The following is an 18,181-nucleotide window of genomic DNA, read 5'->3' as shown; positions in this document are numbered from 1 at the left end:
CCGTCTCTATTAAAAATACAAAAATTAGCCAGGCGTCGTAGCACAAGCCTGTAGTCCCACCTACTCGGGAGACTGAAGCAAAAGAATCACTTGAATCTGGGAGGCAGAGGTTGCAGTGAGCCAGGATCACACCACTGCACTCCAGCCTGGGCGACAGAGCGAGACTCCGTCTCAAAAAAACAAAACCAAAGAGGTGGAAGCTCTGAAGAAATTAAGAGCCATTTAAAAAACAGTTATCAAAAAGTTACCCTGTAGGTACATAAATACAATGTTTTAATTTATGAGCTTTTCCAAACTCTCAAAGAGCAGGTAATATTAGCACCATATGATGTACTTAACATATTTTATGAGGCCACCATTATCCTGATATCAACACTTGGCATAGTACACACAGACACACACACACACACACCCCTCTATCTTATCTGTAGGCCAGTGTTATGAATATAAATATAAATAGGTTCAAAATGGCAAACTGAGCAACCACATCTGCCATATATGACAGTGAATTATTCTGAAGAAAAGAGTACATTAGTACTGGAAAATGAGAGAAGGTGTTAGCAGCCATAAGTTTTGAGAACTTTCTGTAAGACGATAGCAGCATAAGATTTCTGGAGGAGAGAACAGACTAGAACGTGTTCAAGAGAACAGTGAGTGAAGATGGGGCTGCTTTGTATCCTCTGAGCTCATGGCAGACAGAATGGAGGGAGCCTGGAGTAAACATGCTTCTCTAGGTGTGCTGAGAAGCAGACATCACAGGGATTGACCCTCAGTCTAAGGCAGTGCGTGTGGTCCCTGGAGCTAGGAGAGGCTGGTCGGGGTGGCTAGGGAGCCCCTAGACTACAAAAGTGAGCTACTGTTAGCACCTTCCCCCTGAGATCCTGTTCTGCCCTCCTTGACTGTACTGGAGATAGGCCATTTTAATCTTAGCTAACAGCCGTGGACTTCCAAACAATACTTGAAACAAAAATGAGTAGCAATTAACCAAGACTAACCAAACATTTGAGGAAAAACAATAGTGTGAAAGAGGGACCAAGTGTTAATACACAGAAAAATTAACACATGAGTGTATGAATACAGACAGAAAGTAATTTTAAAATATATCTTTAGGGAGATTAGAGAAAATGTTAAGTTCATAAAACAGGATTTGTTGCTTTAAAAAATCAGAATCTGGGAATTATGAAAATATTTTAAAAATCAGTAAATGGTCTGAATAGCAGAATGGTTACAGGTGAGCCAAATTTGTAAACTGGAAGACAAGCCAACTGAACACGTAAAGTTCACAAGACAACATGAGAGAAAAATTGAGACAAGGAGAATCAAGCCAGAAGCTCCCAAATTATTAATAGGAGTTCAGAAAAGAGAGAATATTGAGTGGAGGAAATGGAAGAAAAGTTTCCAGAGCTAAGCAGAAACAAATCTTCTGGTGTTTGGAGAACAACAGTAAAGGGACAATTCTAATAGCTTCCAGAGACACTAAAAATATCTAAACCCAGCTTGTTCACAAAGGAGTAACAATCAGATTGACATTCGCCTTCTTTTTGACAACACTGGTGTTAGAAAACAATAAAGCAATACTATGAAAATCCTGAGGAAAAGTAACTTTGATTCTAGAATTAATATTTGACCTACTATTTTAGGACAAAATAGACATTTTTGAGCTTTCAAGGACTCAGAATTTATTTCTCACAGATCTTTTTAATCAAGTCCAGCAAAATGATAAATGTATACATTGAGAGAGGAGGACTTGAGAATAAATAGTGGTGAACAACAAAAAAATTAAGTCTAAACATTTGTTGATGTAATAGTGTAAATAGTTATGTTGACATAATAAAAAGGCAATAGCAATTTGGGATTAAGATGTCAGAGGGTTATGTGCCTGGTATACTTATATGTGTATTACCGAACTGTCAGCTGAAAGGGCCTAGAACCAGTGACACGCTAATAGTAACAAGCACACTCAGCTTCCAAATCTTAGTTTCTAATACTGTTCTCCAATCAAAGGAGCCAGAGGTCCACGGAGAAATGGTTGATTCCAGGGCAGGGGCAAAAAATATACAAGAAGACCCTGGAGCATCTTACAGCGCCAGAAAGTAAGAAAGCACTCAACAAAAAGATGGGAGTGTGTCAAAGGGGTACAGGAGCCAACAGAAAGAGCTCCCAGTGCCCAAACTGGAACAACCTGAACAATGACCTGGATTATAACCCAAAGCATCAAATAAATTGCCATGAGTCTATACAGATATAAATGAGTAAGTGAATGAGCAGATAAATAGTAAATGACTAGACTAGATAGGAAAGAAAAGATAAATCTTCCTTACAGAATTCCATTTAACTTCCACCTCTTCCAGTAGGTGGAACTAGGGGACTCACTTTCAAAGAATATAGTATGGAAAGAAAAAACAAACTTTTCAAAGGAGAAACCCAGCAAACACCTTAACCAAGTGATACCATGTACCCCTGACATGATATAATGAGAACACTTTAGCTCGCAGTCCTCTTCCAAAAACGTAGAACCCCAGTCCAGTCACAGGGAAAGCTACAGCAAGCCCACATTGAGGAGCATTGTACAAAATACCTGACCATTCTTCCTCAAAACTGTCAGGGTCATCAAAAACAAGGAAGACCGAGGAACCATCATAGCCAAGAGGAGACTAAGGAGACATGACAACCAAATGCAATGTGGTGCCCTGGACTACGTCCTGGAATAGAAAAAAAGACAGTGAAGGGAAAGCTGGTGAAATCCAAATAAAGTCTGGAGTTGAGTTAAATAGTTAATATAGCAATGATGGTTCCTTAGTTTTGACAAATGTACCACAACAGTGTAAGATAATAACATTAGGGGAAGCTAAAACTGGATTAGGGGTATACGGAAACTCTCTTTACTGTTTTGCAGCTTCTCTGTAAATCTAAAATTATTCCAAAATAAAAGGTTATATATTAATTGAAAGCAAACAAGAAGAGGTAAATAAAGTCAACATATAAGTGTGAAGGGAATGTAAAAGCTTGCTAATACTTTTTTTTTGGAGACGGAGTTTCGCTCTTGTTGCCCAGCCTGGAGTGCAGTGGTGCGATCTCAGCTCACTGCAAACTCTGCCTTCCAGTTTCTCCTGCCTCAGCCTCCCAAGTAGCTGGGATTATATTCGCACACCACCACGCCCGGCTAATTTTTGTTTTTTTAGTAGAGACGGGGTTTCACCATGTTGGCCAGACTGGTCTCTAACTCCTGACCTTGTGCTCTGCTGGCCTCTGCCTCCCAAAGTGTTGGGATTATAGGCGTGAGCCACCCCACCCGGCCAAAGCATGCTAATATTCTTGCCTGGCTTGGAGGGTTGTAGGAGAAGAATGATTTGAATGCCAATTCATTCTAGGTGTTGCATAGCAACTTAAGTTTAAGCACTTCAAGTTCTAGTTTCACCACATTTAAATAGTCAGCCTTACTAGGAATAAATTAAAACAGCAGTATAATGCTTTTTTTCTGCTGTTAGGTCACTGCTTTTAAAAAGGAAAGCCATGCGAGCAAGGCTGGGGGATGGGAGCTCCTCCATCGCTCCTGTTGGGGATTCAGGCCAGTTCTCTGGGTCGAGTTCTAAACAGATTCATCCCTCCGATCCAGTAATTTCCACTCCCAGCAGTCTCTCGTGGGGAAATAATCAAGCTACACGATAGTAATATGCATAAATTGATAACATTAAAAGCAAGCAAAACTAATAATAAAAGGATAAATTGAATTCTGGTGCATTCTGTGGTGGATATTGCATATCGAGGAAAATGTGAAATGTATATACAGCAATGTAAATGTAGAGGAAACTGTAAAGCTAAAAAGTGGGAAATAGCTTATCTATATTTTAGGTAACATTTGAATGATGATAATAGCTAATATTTTTATGAACCCCTTACTGTGTGCAGGGTACTTGTTCTGTTTTGCCTACACATTAATTCATTTAATCCTCCTAACAACCTCTGAGGTATGTACTATTACTGCCCCCTTTGTCACAGCTGTGCTGCAGTCGAGTGCCTGTCCCAAGTGCACACTGGCCTGGGTAGGCCCAGGAGCCCGGGTGATATGGCTCCACAGCCTCCACTCCTGTCCACTGCACACACTGCCTCTGTTATATTAATTCATCAAATATTGAGGGTCCCTTTGATGCCAGGCATTATCCACCACTGGCACCCTGACATCTAGACCCTAACAGATATAGCTATTGCTCATAAGGACCTTTATTTATTAGGAGGTGACAGAAAGTAAAGTCAGATAATACGTGCCATGTGGATCATTAAAACAGACTGAGTTGCCAAGACTGACTCTGTGGTTTCTGTGACTTGTTTGGTCAGAAAGGCATTTCTGAGATGAAGCTGAGCAGAGCTGTCCAAAGAACAGGAAAGAACCAGCTAGGCTGTGATTCGGGGATAGTGGTTTCAGGCAGAAAGAACAGCTACTGGGTTTCCTCGGGTGTTTGGAGCACAGCCGGTGAGGGGCATATAGCTGGGCCAGGGCATGTAGAGCTTGTTAAGCCTCTAGAAGGCATTGGGATTTTATGCTAAGTGTGTTGGAAAGCCTTTGCAGGGAGAATGGATTGTGTGTTGCTCTGGCTGGCAGCAGCCAGTTAGGCTTTCACCGTAGACAAGTGAAGATGATTGTGGCTTGGATGACAGTGTATTACAATTACGGAGAAAGGTTTGGATATGATTCAGAGATAGGGCTGACAGAGCTTGCTGTTGGATTAGATGTAGGAAATGAGTAAAGGAAAGGAATGGGAGAGGAGAGATCAGGATTCAACTGGAGCCATAGTAGGCATGTGTTGTTTATCAAACATCCAAGGGGAGGTGCCAAGTTGCTAGTTGGCTTCAGGGATCTGGCATTCTGTGAGAGGCCAAGGCTTAGGTATCTAGGTTATGTGTGGATAACTGCATCTCCCACATGCTTAGGAGGCCAGATAAAACAGTGCAAGAAAATTTTAACAATGAGGATTATGGACAATTTGAGTTTCCTTCTACTTTCCTCTGTGAAAATGTGTTACTTTAAAAATCAGACAAAACCAATGATTCCTTTCTCCAAGTCTGATAATATTTGAAGAATTTTTAGAGAAACTAAGTTACAAAGTTATAGTACTTATAAAATCAGAATTGGCATGATGTAGAGATGTCAAAGTAAGTGTTTTGCTTTTTAATACTTTGTATCACAGTTATATTTTAACAAAGAGATAAGAATATTAGAGACAGGAGTGGTGGCTTACATGTGTAATCCCAGCACTTTGGGAAGCCGAGGCGGGTGGATCACCAGAGGGCAAGAGTTCAATACCAGCCTGGCCAACATAGTGAAACCCCGTCACTACTATAAATACCAAAATTAGCCAGGTGTGGTGGCGCACACCTGTAATCCCAGCTGTTCAGCAGACTGAGGCACGGAAATCGCTTGAACCCAGGAGGCGGAGGTTGTAGTGAGCCAAGATTGTGCCACTGCAGTCCAGTCTGGGCAACAGAGTGAGACTCTATCTCAAAATAATAGTAATAGAGTCTAGTCATAATTTTGCCACTAAAGTTTTGTCTCTCTATATATTTATTTATTCAACATGTATTTATTGAAAGCTTGCCATGTGCCTTGCATTGTTCTCGGTGCTAGGAATAGAGCAATGAACAGAATCCACAAGTCCTCCCCTCATGGAGCTTTACATTCTAGAAGGGGAAGAAGTTCTCCCCCTCAGCTCAAAGAAAAACAAATGGAAAAGAAAAATGCCAACCTCATCCATTAGCTCCAGTCTGAACTGAGCCCTCAGGGCTACCTGGTTCATTCTGTGTTTTCCTGTTGAGTCTCTTATTCTGTACAGCAGCAGTTTCAGGCTGTGCCCACGCTTCTCAAAATTTGTCCCCTCTACAGACCTTGATATTCCTGCTATCTGCAGGAATTTCTGTGTAGGGGCCATACAGATCACTCAGATTCATTATGGCCAGAACCAACTCCATGTTGTTCCTCTCTGGGCTGCCCCTTCCCCTGGGCTTCATCTTGGTGATGGCACCATTACATACCCACTGTTCAGGACAGAAACCTGCTGTCATCTTGGTTGATGCTTCTCCTTCACTCCCCACTCCTGCCCATTCAATCACTTGGGAACTTCTGTGAAGTCTCTGACCTAAATCTTTTCCACATTCCACATCCATACACTATTTTGCTTTCTGTACGTACCACAGTAGCATACACTAGCAACTTTCCATCCCTAGTTATAGCTGTTGCCTCTTTTCTTTGTAGCATGTATCACCACCTAAAATGTATATTTATATACTGTTTTCCCACCCAAACAAAGGTGCTTTGATGGCAGGGACTTTGTCACCTCTGTTCACTGCTAAGCCCCAGTTACTAGAACCATATCCAAAAGATTAAACACTTGTTGAAAGTATGAATAAAATAAAAGAGGTTTATCAGGCTTCAACTTGTAAGTAGAAGTGATTCCAAGGACTCAGTGTCATCAATGCCCTGGTTTTATATTTCTTTCTCTACTTAGACTTCAGTGGTGACAGCTTCATATTAAAGCTGGTTCCTCGCATGGTAGAAAAGGACTTTGGCAGTTCCAAGCTTCATAGCTGCATCCTGCACTAGAGGTCAACAAACGTTTTCTGTAGAGAGCCAGATAAGAAATATTTTAATCTTTATAGGCCATATAGTTCTGCTGCAACTATTCAACTCTGCCACTGCACTGTGAAAGCACCCATAGACAATTTGTAAACAGATCAACCCAACTATGTTCCGCTAAAATTATTTACAAAAGCAGGCAGCAGGCCAGATTTAGCCAGAGGCCATCGTTTGCTGACCCTGCCCTACGACCAAGTGTCCTTTCTAGGGAGCTTTGTTTTCCAAAGTTCCCAACAACCCCCCTGTTTACCTCCTTGGCCTGATTTTTTTCAAATACCTATTAGTGAGCCAGTTCCTATGGTAAGTGGGGGAGACTGTCTCACTAGTATAGAGACTCATGGCCCACTCTGAATCTACTGGTGACAGCAGCTTCCCAGAATTCATGGGCTGCCCAGGGCCAGGTAATTACCAGAACAAAACTGTACCAATCAGGAAGGGGGCTGGGGGAATGGATGCTGGGTAGGCACCAGAAAAGGTCTACTGTGTAAGGCTGATCATGTATGTTACAATTTGTTTACACAACTGTTGTCCTAGAATGTAAGCCCCTTGAAGTCAGGCACCGCACTAATTATTAGTAACCTCAGCTTGTACCTTGTACAGGCTTTGAGTTCTATTTTTATTTGTTTTGTAAAGATTTAATAACATAAGTGCATGCGATCCTTAATCAGTCACATAAATGACAGGAAAAAAGTATACATTAGAAAATAATTTGTTTCATCATTGATTAAAACTACTTCTGCTTATGGAATTAAATTGATTTTTTTTTTTTTTTTTTAACTAAGGTTCATAAAAAGGATTCTGGCTTTTGGCGAGATTTTGGCTTTGGAATGACTTGTCAGTATCGATCAGATTTCCTGACCATTGGTAAGTATACTTTACATTTAAGGATAGGACTTTATTTATTCCAGACTTAATGGTATTTTGCTAAAAGTTCTCATATCCGAGTGTTTTCCTACTAAATTATGAGTGTCTAAGGTTAGCTAAAAAGAGAAACTGGATATACAAAAGGCAAAGTAAGTTTATAATTAATGTTTTGACTAGGAAAAAAGGTCATAAAGTATAGTATTGTGCTTTTAAAATCAAAACACTTGTTTTTAAAAATATCTGTTTAACTTGTTACCTGTATTTGCAGTTGTTTAGAGTACTCTTACAAAAGCTTTCTCTATAACTTTACTGTTCTGCCCATGGGTTGTTACAGTTGGAAGTAATCTTGGTTGTCTAAACCAAGGACTTTCACAGTTTTTTGAGATGAAACCTCCTTTACTTGTCTAGTGAACTGTTACACAAAATCCCAGTATTTAATACAAATGAAAGAAGACCTGCTCTCTCTAGCACTGATTGGAGTTAGCGTCTTGGAATCACACCTTAGTCATGCATTCCCCTAAGTCTAAAGATGGCCCATGAATCATTTGTTCCAACCATCATCCTCCACGCCAGCTTCAGTCTTTCTTTCTTTCTTTCTTTCTTTTTTTTTTTTTTTTTTTTTTTTTTGAGACAGGGTGCTCCTCTGTTGTCCAGGCTGAAGTGCAGTGGCGCAATCTTGGCTCACTGCAGCCTCTGTCTCCCAGGCTCAAGCGATCCTCTCACCTCAATCCCTAAGTAGCTGTGACCACAGGCATGCACCACCACATCCAGTTAATTTTTGTATTTGTTTTGTAGAGGTGGAGTTTCACTATATTGGATAGGCTGGTCTTGAACTCCTGGGCTCAAGCGATCTGCCCACCTTGCCCTCCCAAAGTGCTGGGATTACAGGCATGAGCCACCATGCCCAGCCCCCAGCTCCAGTCTTACCCATCAAAAAATAAAGTGTCAAAGAATAGTTTAATAAAGCAGGCTGAAACCTAATTCCATGTCTTCTGATTCATTTAGGGCTAGCTACCTTTCTACAGCATAGAAGTCATAGAATGTATTTTATATACATTCTAGGTCCATATCACATTCGTTTTTATAATCAACCTTTTGTTTTGGAAATCCCCCCCACCTTGTCTCCTTATCACTGTAACACGTGAATAATGGAAAATCAGGAAATAACAATAAAAGGGGCGTTAAATTAAACTGATGCTTTTTTCCTTGATTTCTTGCTTAGTTAAGCAAGAAGCATTTCACTATTCCTCAAAAATAGATTTGTGTACATTATTTTCAGTAGTATCTTAAATGCTTTGAATTCTGTATCTCTTTTATGACAGTTTTATTGAGATATAATTTACATATCATAAAATTTATCAATTTAAAATGTACAGTTAACCAAGTCATGTAGCTATCACCATCATCAAATTTAGAGCATTATAACCCCAAAAAGAAACCCCATACCCATTAACAATCACTCCTCATATCCCACCAACCCTCTTTTCCCCCAGACCTAGGCATCTACAAGTCTACTTCCTATAGATTTGCCTCTTCTGGGAATTTAATAGAAAGCAAATTATACAATATATGGCCTTTTATGACTGGCTTCTTTCACTCACATAATGTTTTCAAAGTTCTTCCATGTTGTGACATGTGTTAGTGTTAGGTACTTCATTCCTTTTTATAGAAAATGTTCTATTGTGTGGTTATACCACATTTTGTTTCTCCATTTGTCAGTTTATATGCATTTGAGTTGTTTCTGCTTTTTGGCTATTATAAATACTGCTGCTGTGAACATTTGTGTTTAACTTTTTGAGTGGACATAGATTTTCATTCTCTTGGACATATATCTAGTAGAGTTGCTGGGTAATACGGTAACCCTGTGTTTGACCTTTTGAGAAATTGCCACACCGTTTTCCAAAGTGGCTACGTCATTTTACATTCCCACCAGCAGTGTTTTAAGAGTTCCAGTTTCCCCACATCCTCATTAATACATGTTGTTATCTGTCTTTTTGTTTCTAGTATCACCCATGATAGTGGATGTGGTATTGGTTGTGACTCTGATTATAATTTTTCTTATGATTAATGTTGAGCATCTCTATCACTCCTATTAGACTCCACTGACTGTTCACTAAGTGCTGTCTTGTTTTTGACAATGCTCTGGGGTCATAAATTGCTCCATAATCTATCCCTACTAAATTGGGCCCTCTTGCAGGGATAGTTTTTGCAACAAGTCTTTGATTTGTTCAGACCCTGGGAGGTATATTCTTACTGTCTCTCTCTGTGGTTCTCTCTAGTAAATTAGCTGGCCTACAGTTTAGCTGTTGCCCTCCTGGAGTTACCAGCCTCCTCTTAATTGCTTACTACCAAAATCTCCATTATTTTCTAGAGGCTGGAACTTCTCTAAACTCTGAACTTCTCTACATTCTATTTTAAATAAAGTCAGTTCCTTAGGGAAGAACTTTGGAGCAGTTTGTTCTTACGGACTGCCTCTCCCCCTGGGAAAAAAATCCATGAGGTTTTGCCCTGAGGATGGGGACAGTGACATACTTATCATTAAGCAGAGTGACCACCTCTGTCCTAATGAGCAGGACACTGGGCAGGGGCAGAAGGACCCCCAGTATTCTCAGCTGGCCACACCTGGAAGTGGAGCTTCCACCCTGTTGCTGTGGGCTGGGTGAAAAAGAGCTGTACCTGTTTGGAACTTAGACTCTTTATTTGGAGCTTCTGTTCCTTTCTGTGTTTCCTTTCCTCCTGGTATTCCCATTATGTGTATGTTACATCTTTTGTAGTTATCCCACAGTTCTTGGATATTTTGTTCATTTTATTTGCAGTCTTTTTCTTTGATTTTCTGTTTTGGAAATTTTTATTGTTATATCCTCAAGCTCAGAGATTGTTTCTTCAGCTAAGTCTGGTCTACTAATAAACCCATCTAAGGCATTCATTTATTTTGCAGTGTTTTTGATCTCTAGCATTTTTTAAAATTCCTTCTTAGAATTTCCATCTCACTGCTTATATTACGCATCTTGTGTGTTATCTGCTCTTTCCATTAGAGCCCTTAGCGTATTAATCATAATTGTTGTAAATTCCCAGCCTGATAATTCTAACATCCCTGCTGTATCTGAATCTGGATCTGGTACATGCTCTGTCTGTTCATACTGTGTTTTTCTTATCTTTTAGTATACCTTGTCATGTTTTCTGTTGAAAGTTGGACTTGATATACTGGGTAAAAGGAACTGCAATAAATAGGCCTTTGATGATGTGGTGGTGAAGTATGGAGGGAGCGGAAGTGTTCTGTAGTCCCATGAGTCTCAGTCTCTTAGGGATCCTGTATCCCAGACTCTGAACTTCACACATGCTTCTCAATCTCCCCTCCTCTCCTGGACAGGATGACTAGAAAGGGATGGAGTTGGGTACATTTCTTCCTCCAAGTCAGTTAGGCACTGATAAAACCCCAGCAGGTTAGGCTCTAGTTAAATAACTTCTCCTAAGGACAGGCCTTGTTAATAATGACAACATGCTGTGGCATACTTTAAAATGATTTACTTTTCCCCTTCCCCACTGCTGGACGCATTAAGAGATTTTTCTCTGATCTTCACCATCGAGGACCTGGCAGAGCTCCTAGAGGTAAAACTCACATGAATATGGGGGTCCCAATATGACTGGGTCCCCCTGGAGTTTTTAACTCTCAGACTTGCCTCCCCTGAGCCTCCAGCAATTTGTCCAGTTCGGGTCTTCCTACCTGGGTACTGGTTCCCACAGAGATTTCTGCTCCAGTAAGTTGGCATTCTTTGTATCTGCCTATATGTCTCACCAGTTTTTAGGGCAGCGGTTTACCCTGTGACCTCACTTCTCTGTGAGAGACCTAAGAGGAGTTGTTGATTTTTCAGTGTTCAGCTTTTGACTTGTTAGGATGGAGCGATGACTTCTTAGCCCCGGACATACCAGACCAGAAACTGGGAATGCCCCATTTGTTTTAAGTATATGTACCATCTCTAATATTCTAAGAGCTTATATCTACAAGGAAGAAAAGCTGATATGTCTCAAGCTCTGATTGTTGAATACTTTTCAGAGATCTCCAGATTATTGTCCATCCTGTTAATGTGAAATTAAGCGGGATAGAATTATTTGACAGGAGCTAGGCATGGTGGCTCAAACTTGTGGTCCCACTTACTAAGGAGGCTGAGGCAGAAGGATCACTTGAGCCCAGGAGTTGGAGGCTGCAGTAAGCTATGATTATACCTCTGTACTCCAGCCTGGGCAACAGAGTGAGACCACATCTCTGAAAAATAAAAATTATTTGACGGGCCAGGCACAGTGACTCACACCTGTAATCCCAGCACTTTGGGAGGCCAAAGTGGGTGGATCACCTGAGGTCAGGAGTTCAAGACCAGCCTGACCAACATGGTGAAAACCCATCTCTACTAAAAATACAAAAATTAGCTGGTGGTGGTGCATGCCTGTAATCCCAGCTACTTGGGAGGCTCAAAAAAAAAAAGTTGTTTAACAGATGGCAGGGCATAGTGACTAACACTTGTAGTCTTAATGCTTTCAGAGGCCAAGACAGAAGCGCTTAAGGCCAGGAGTTTGAAACCATCCTGGGCAAATCGTGCAAGCCTGTCTCTACAAAATTTTTTTGTAATTGGCCAGGTGTGCTGGCACACACCTGTAGTTCTAGCTACTCAGGAGGCTGAGGCAGGAAGATTGCTTAAGCCCAGGAATTTGAGGTTACAGTGAGCTATAATCATCCTACTTAACTCCAGCCTGGGTGACAGAGACCTTGTCTCTAAAAAAATAGAATTAATTTGGAAGCCTCACTCTTAATTAAATAATTTTTTTCTAGGTTTTTAAGAATCAGTTTTCTAGCTCTTCAAAAAACTCTGGTTTGCATTTTCCCTGCATCTTTAAAAGGTTAGTCGTTTAGCTTGAACCTGGCTTGAAAATAGTCTCAACTTTATCTCCCGTTTTATGGGTCTGCCCACTCCAGTTAGCCTTCTGCCCCATCACTCTGTCAAAATTGTTCTGGGTAAATTTGTAAGTAACATTTAGGCTGCCAGGTCCAGTCAGTTCTTTTTAAATTCTTCACTGAATAGCACACACTTGACAACTTCTTCCTCAAGACACTTTCTTCACATGGCTACTCCAATGGCACCTTTTCCAGAATTTTCTCCCTCACCTGGGGCCACTTCTCAATCTCTTTTCCTGACTTTCTCTACCTCTATTTAATCTCTAGAAATTGGCATTTCTTAGTGTGTAGACCTAGGCCGTGTTTTCCTTCCCAATTCCTTCAGTAATTTCATTCATTCCTATAGCTTTAAATAATCTATGGACCCATTCTCAAATTTCTATCTCCAACTCGGCCCTTTCTTCTTTTTCCCCTCTGGGGAGTTTTTCTATAGCCCAGAAAAGCATGTGTCTCAAAGGATAGAAAATGTGGCTGGTCTCAGTGGCTAAAGCCTGTAATCTAGCACTTTGGGAGGCCAAGTGGGCAGATCACTTGAACCCAGAGTTCGAGACCAGCCTGGGCAACATGGTGATACATCTCCACAAAAAAAAAAAAAAAAAAAACCAGCCGAGTATGGTGGCATGCGCCTGTGGTTCCAGCTGCTCACGGGGCTGAGACGGGAGGATCGCCTGAGTCACGGAGGTCAATGCTGCAGTGAGCCATGATCACACTACTGCACTCCAGTCTGGGTGACAGAGTGAGACCCTGTCTCAAAAAAAAAAAACAAAAGAAAACATAAAAATTTAATGGTGGTGAGATTATAGGTGACTTGTATTTTCTTCTCCTTTGACTTTCTGTAGATTTTCTACAGGACTGTGAAATTTACAAAGTGTTCTTATATATTTAACCCCATTTTGATACTCTCAACAACCAATCTTGAACTCCTTGAGTCCAAGTGTCAGCTCAAAACTGAACTTCCAGTGATTGGAAGTCACTCCTCCATGCCAGGTGTCTCATGCTATCTTTGTGCCGAACGATCCCATCCCTTTTGAAGCAGAACATTTAAACATTTATATGTATATCCTTGTGCTCTGGCTAATAATAGGCAGATATTGATAGTGTCAGTTTTGATCTTACAGGTGGATTTGACATGGAAGTGAAAGGTTGGGGTGGAGAAGATGTTCATCTTTATCGAAAATACTTACATGGTGACCTCATTGTGATTCGGACTCCGGTTCCTGGTCTTTTCCACCTCTGGCATGAAAAGCGCTGTGCTGATGAGCTGCCCCCCGAGCAGTACCGCATGTGCATCCAGTCTAAAGCCATGAATGAGGCCTCTCACTCCCACCTGGGAATGCTGGTCTTCAGGGAGGAAATAGAGACGCATCTTCATAAACAGGCATACAGGACAAACAGCGAAGCTGTTGGTTGAAATCATAATTAATGTGTTACTGTGTGAACCACAAACCAGCACTATTTATTTAGCCTTACTTCTACTTCCAGATGCAGTGCCTCTTTTGGAAAAGACTTGTTTACATTTTCATATTCTTGCTGACATTACTTTAGCAATTCAACTTGATGTAAGAAGAAAAAGCAAATGTTTCAACACGAAATCTCTGTTTTGTGAGAATACTGCACTATGGAATAATTGAGAAATTGAAATCTCACATTTGTCCCAAAAGTTGTTTTGAGTTAGTTCTACCTGGTGCCCATGTTCTGACTGTGTGTGGGATTGTATGGTGTCCTGATTGCATCTAGGTGGAGCGGATGGAATGTGCTGGGCCACTGTTGGGTGGAGAGCAGCACATTCTTACAGAGGAGATGGAGCATAGTGTGTGGACAGGTATCTTCACCTGCCCACCCCTGAGTCAGCCTGCTTGATTTGATAGCTCGAAGAATCCTTTTCCACTGAAGTAGAGGATAATTAATTGACACATCTGAAATCCCCAATCAGTCAATCAAGAGAAAGGTAGAAATAAAAACTCCTTAACTTACTGTTGCGTACACCCCTGAAAGTCTGTTTTTAAGCAAATGGGTAATAGTAGAAAATAGGTTAGAATCTATGGCTTGATTAAAAATATAATGTTATTACATTATCATTTTCAGGATTAGTAGTCAGAGTTGCTGTAAACTATTTTGAACAAACAGAAAAGAACATGGAAACATTTTTAACAGAGCATTTAATTATGTTGGAGTACAGGATCCTAGCTGTGTCTGGGAACATTAGTTTATGTTAGCCATCTACATCAGGGTCTTCCCATGGTGGGTCAGAATAGATGAGCATAGCATGGTTTTGTTTGTTTTTGCTTTCAATTTTCTCATTTGGCATGGATCCATATGTATTTACTATCCTTTTTTCTAATGTATTAATATATGCTACATTTGTATTTGCATTACTATAATACTTTGAGTTGAAAAAGAGTTTCATTGTGGAGAGAAAAAGCAATTGTATGCCACAAGATCACTCTGATTTGAGAAAAGGGAGGAGGGGAAGATAGTCTGAATGGAAATCTGAAATATGGAATGTTTTAGAGAAATATATCACTTGTATATGGAATGTTTTAACTGAGGTATAAATTAATGAGACAAAGTGAAAAAGAAATTATATTCACATAGGACTGCACTACATTATTTGTCACACATGGATCTGTTACCATCAGGTCAATTCCTAGTATGCATAAATTTTTTAACCTTTGGCTTTTAAAAGAGACCTATGTTGAAAACCCCTGAAAATTCACTGAAGAAAAATCATTATTCTTTTTCTCAGTAAACCATATAATCTGAAATATTACAAATTTCAAAATTCTAGGTGCTATATTAATTCAATATTACAATAACTCTTACCCATTTATTCTTACAGATTTTAAGTTGTGGTAGTTCAGTGATTTTTTTTTTTTTTTTTTTTTTTTTTTCCGATACGGAGTCTTGCTGTGTCACCCAGGCTGGAGTGCAGTGGGATGATCTTGGCTCACTGCAAGCTCCACCTCCCGGGTTCACGCCATTCTCCTGCCTCAGCCTCCCGAGTAGCTGGGACTATAGGCGCCCACCAACTCGCCTGGCTAGTTTTTGTATTTTTTAGTAGAGACGGGGTTTCACCGTGTTAGCCAGGATGGTCTCAATCTCCTGACCTTGTGATCCGCCCATCTCGGCCTCCCAAAGTGCTGGGATTACAGGCTTGAGCCACCGCGCCTGGCCGGTGATTTTTTTAAAGATATGTGAAATGTTCTCTGCAAGATAATTCAGTCCACCGTCTCCTTTTATCTATTATTATAATTATTTATTATGAAAACCATTGAATTATGATATTTAAAGTGAGAGAACTTAATTATTTGCAAAGGTAAGTTACAGCTTGTTTTTTGAGAGAATCGAATGAGTTTACTTTCGTTCCTGTTGTTTTTAAACTAGCTTGTAGTTTAAAGATGGAAGCTAAGCAATGGAAATGTTATATGTTTTTGACATTTATTAAATGGTACCAATAAAGTATTTTATTATCAAAAGTTAAATGAAAATGTGATAAATTTATTTCTGTTGTAAAGTATAAAGACAGAACATTACACATAACATGTAATTGTGTACTTTAAAAATAAAACAGCAGTGCCGCAGCTGTTCAGGTTAAAATATGGGGCATTACCAGGGGACAGGTCCCTTGTGCCCCTTCTTGATCACCTGCACTCACCCTCTCCATAATAGTCATGCTCTGATTTTTGTGATAGTTTTTACTTGCTTTTCTTCATAGTTTTCCCAGTTACGTATCTCCCAACAGACTGTTTTGCCTGGTTTTGAATTTATATACATTATTATTTCATTATATATTCTCTTTCATTCAGTGTTTCTGAGGTTCACTCATGTTATTCTCAGAATTAGTTAATTTTTATTATTGAATAGTATTTCATTGTACTGTAGGGAGGGGGAAAGCTCCTTCCCATCTTCTCAGGGTCCCAGCTGGGCTTGAAGATTAAATTGGCATAGGATAGATTAACAAGAGAAAAGCATATAAATCTATGTAATACAAATTTTATGTGGCGCAGGAGCCCTCATAAAGAAATAAAAAACAAAAGAAGTAGAGTCAGTTACTTAAATACTGAATTGGACAAAGACCAGTAAACTGTGAAAATGTGACTATATTTTGTGGGAGGCTTAAAAAATAGTTATTCTAACAAGGTCTGTACAATATTCTCCTGGTCTCAAACTTCTTGTCATTGAAGATAAAGATGTTTGATGCCTTTCCTTCTAGTATAGTGTCTTTCACACTGGAATCCATCTCCTCTTAAGAAACAGCACGAAGGTCAGTCACCTTTTTGTACCTGCTGTTTTTCATGTGTCTTTAATTTAAATAGTATGCCAGAATGGCATATTTTAACCCCTTCAGTATGAATGTACTACTATACTAAGATACTTCGGTTGTTTCCAGTTTGTTTTTATATTCTCTTGTTGGTAACTCTTTGGGTTCTGTGTAGATTTTTGTGGTTTGCTTTTGCTGTTAACATGAGTGTTGTCGTGAACATCTCTTTTAAGTGTACCAGAATTTCTCCAGGAGTAAAAATGCTGAGCCATCGGTTGTGTGCATGTTTAACTTTCCAAAGTGGACCACCTTCCAGCACTGGGTGAGTTCATCTTGCATCCTTGACAGTACTTAATTTTGTTGGGCTTATTAATTCTTGCCAATTTAGTGGGCTTTAGGCATGAACTGTAGTTACGATTTATCTCTAGTCTTTTTGTTCATTTTTACCAGTTCCTAGGGATTCTTCACGTATTCTGGATACCAGTTCTTGTTGGTTTAATGTTTGCAGATGCCTTCTCCCATCAAGACCAATGTGGTTTGTCTTTTCCCATTTTTGGTGGTATTTTTTGATGAATAAAAAACTAACTTTATTGTGACTATCTTTTTTCTTTATGATTTCTGCTTTTTTCAATAGAATTTATTTTTTAGAGCAATTTTAGGTTCACAGAAAAATTGAACAGAAAGTACGTGGAGTTTCCTTACGTCCCCCTGCCCACACACATGCACAGGTTTTTCCATTATCTACATCTGCCACACACATGCACAGGTTTTTCCATTATCTACATCTGCCACCACAGTGGTACATGTGTTACAACCAGTGAACCCACATTGACACAAAATAATCACCTAAAGTCCATAGTTTACGTTAGGGTTCATTCTTGTACATTCTATGGGTTTAGACAAATGTATGATGACATCCAGTGTTACAGTATGATACAGAACAGTCTCACTGCCCCAAAAATCCTCTAGGCTGACTATTCATCTCTGCTTACCCTCTAACCCCTAGCAACCACTGATGTTTTCACTGTCTCCATAGTTTTGCTTTTTCCGGAATGTCATATAGTTGGAATCATACAGCACTTCTTTGACTTAGTAGTATGCATTTAAGTTTCTTCCATGCCTTTTTATGGCTTGACAGCTCATTTCTTTTTAGTAATGAATAATATTTCATTGGATGTAACCACAGTTTATCCATTTACCTATTGAAGGGCATCTGAGTTGCTTCCAAATTTTGGCAATTATTAATAAAACTGCCATAAACATCCATGTGCAGGTTTTTGTGTGGACATGTTTTCAACCTTTAAACAAATAACAAGGAACACAGTTGCTGAATCATATGGTAAGAGTATGTTTAGCTTATTAGCTTTGTAGAAACCTGCCAAACTGTCTTCCAATGTGGCTGTACCATTTTGCATTCCCACCAGCAATGAATGAGAGTTCCTGTTGCTCCACATCCTCGCCACCATATGGTGTTGTCAGT

The 18,181-nt window shown here is 39.8% G+C and overlaps 1 protein-coding gene across 3 annotated transcripts in view; it reads left to right on the top strand.

The window, feature by feature from the left end:
* CSGALNACT2 (chondroitin sulfate N-acetylgalactosaminyltransferase 2) overlaps positions 1-15,017 on the top strand; it is a 45,369-nt gene extending 30,352 nt beyond the window's left edge. For all 3 annotated transcript variants that reach the window (XM_023198542.1, XM_023198541.1, XM_023198544.2), the window contains 2 exons: positions 7,411-7,492; positions 13,559-15,017. In XM_023198542.1, coding sequence (XP_023054310.1) covers positions 7,411-7,459 — 49 coding nt within the window. In that variant the 3' untranslated portion in view covers positions 7,460-7,492; positions 13,559-15,017. The remainder of the gene's footprint in view (positions 1-7,410; positions 7,493-13,558) is intronic.
* The last annotated feature ends 3,164 nt before the right edge of the window (positions 15,018-18,181 follow it).

This window comes from Piliocolobus tephrosceles, chromosome 9 (genome assembly GCF_002776525.5).
Source record: "Piliocolobus tephrosceles isolate RC106 chromosome 9, ASM277652v3, whole genome shotgun sequence".
NCBI classification, from domain to species: Eukaryota; Metazoa; Chordata; class Mammalia; order Primates; family Cercopithecidae; genus Piliocolobus; species Piliocolobus tephrosceles.
The sequence above is the reverse complement of the archived record's forward strand: the minus strand, read 5'-3'. Positions and strand labels throughout refer to the sequence as shown.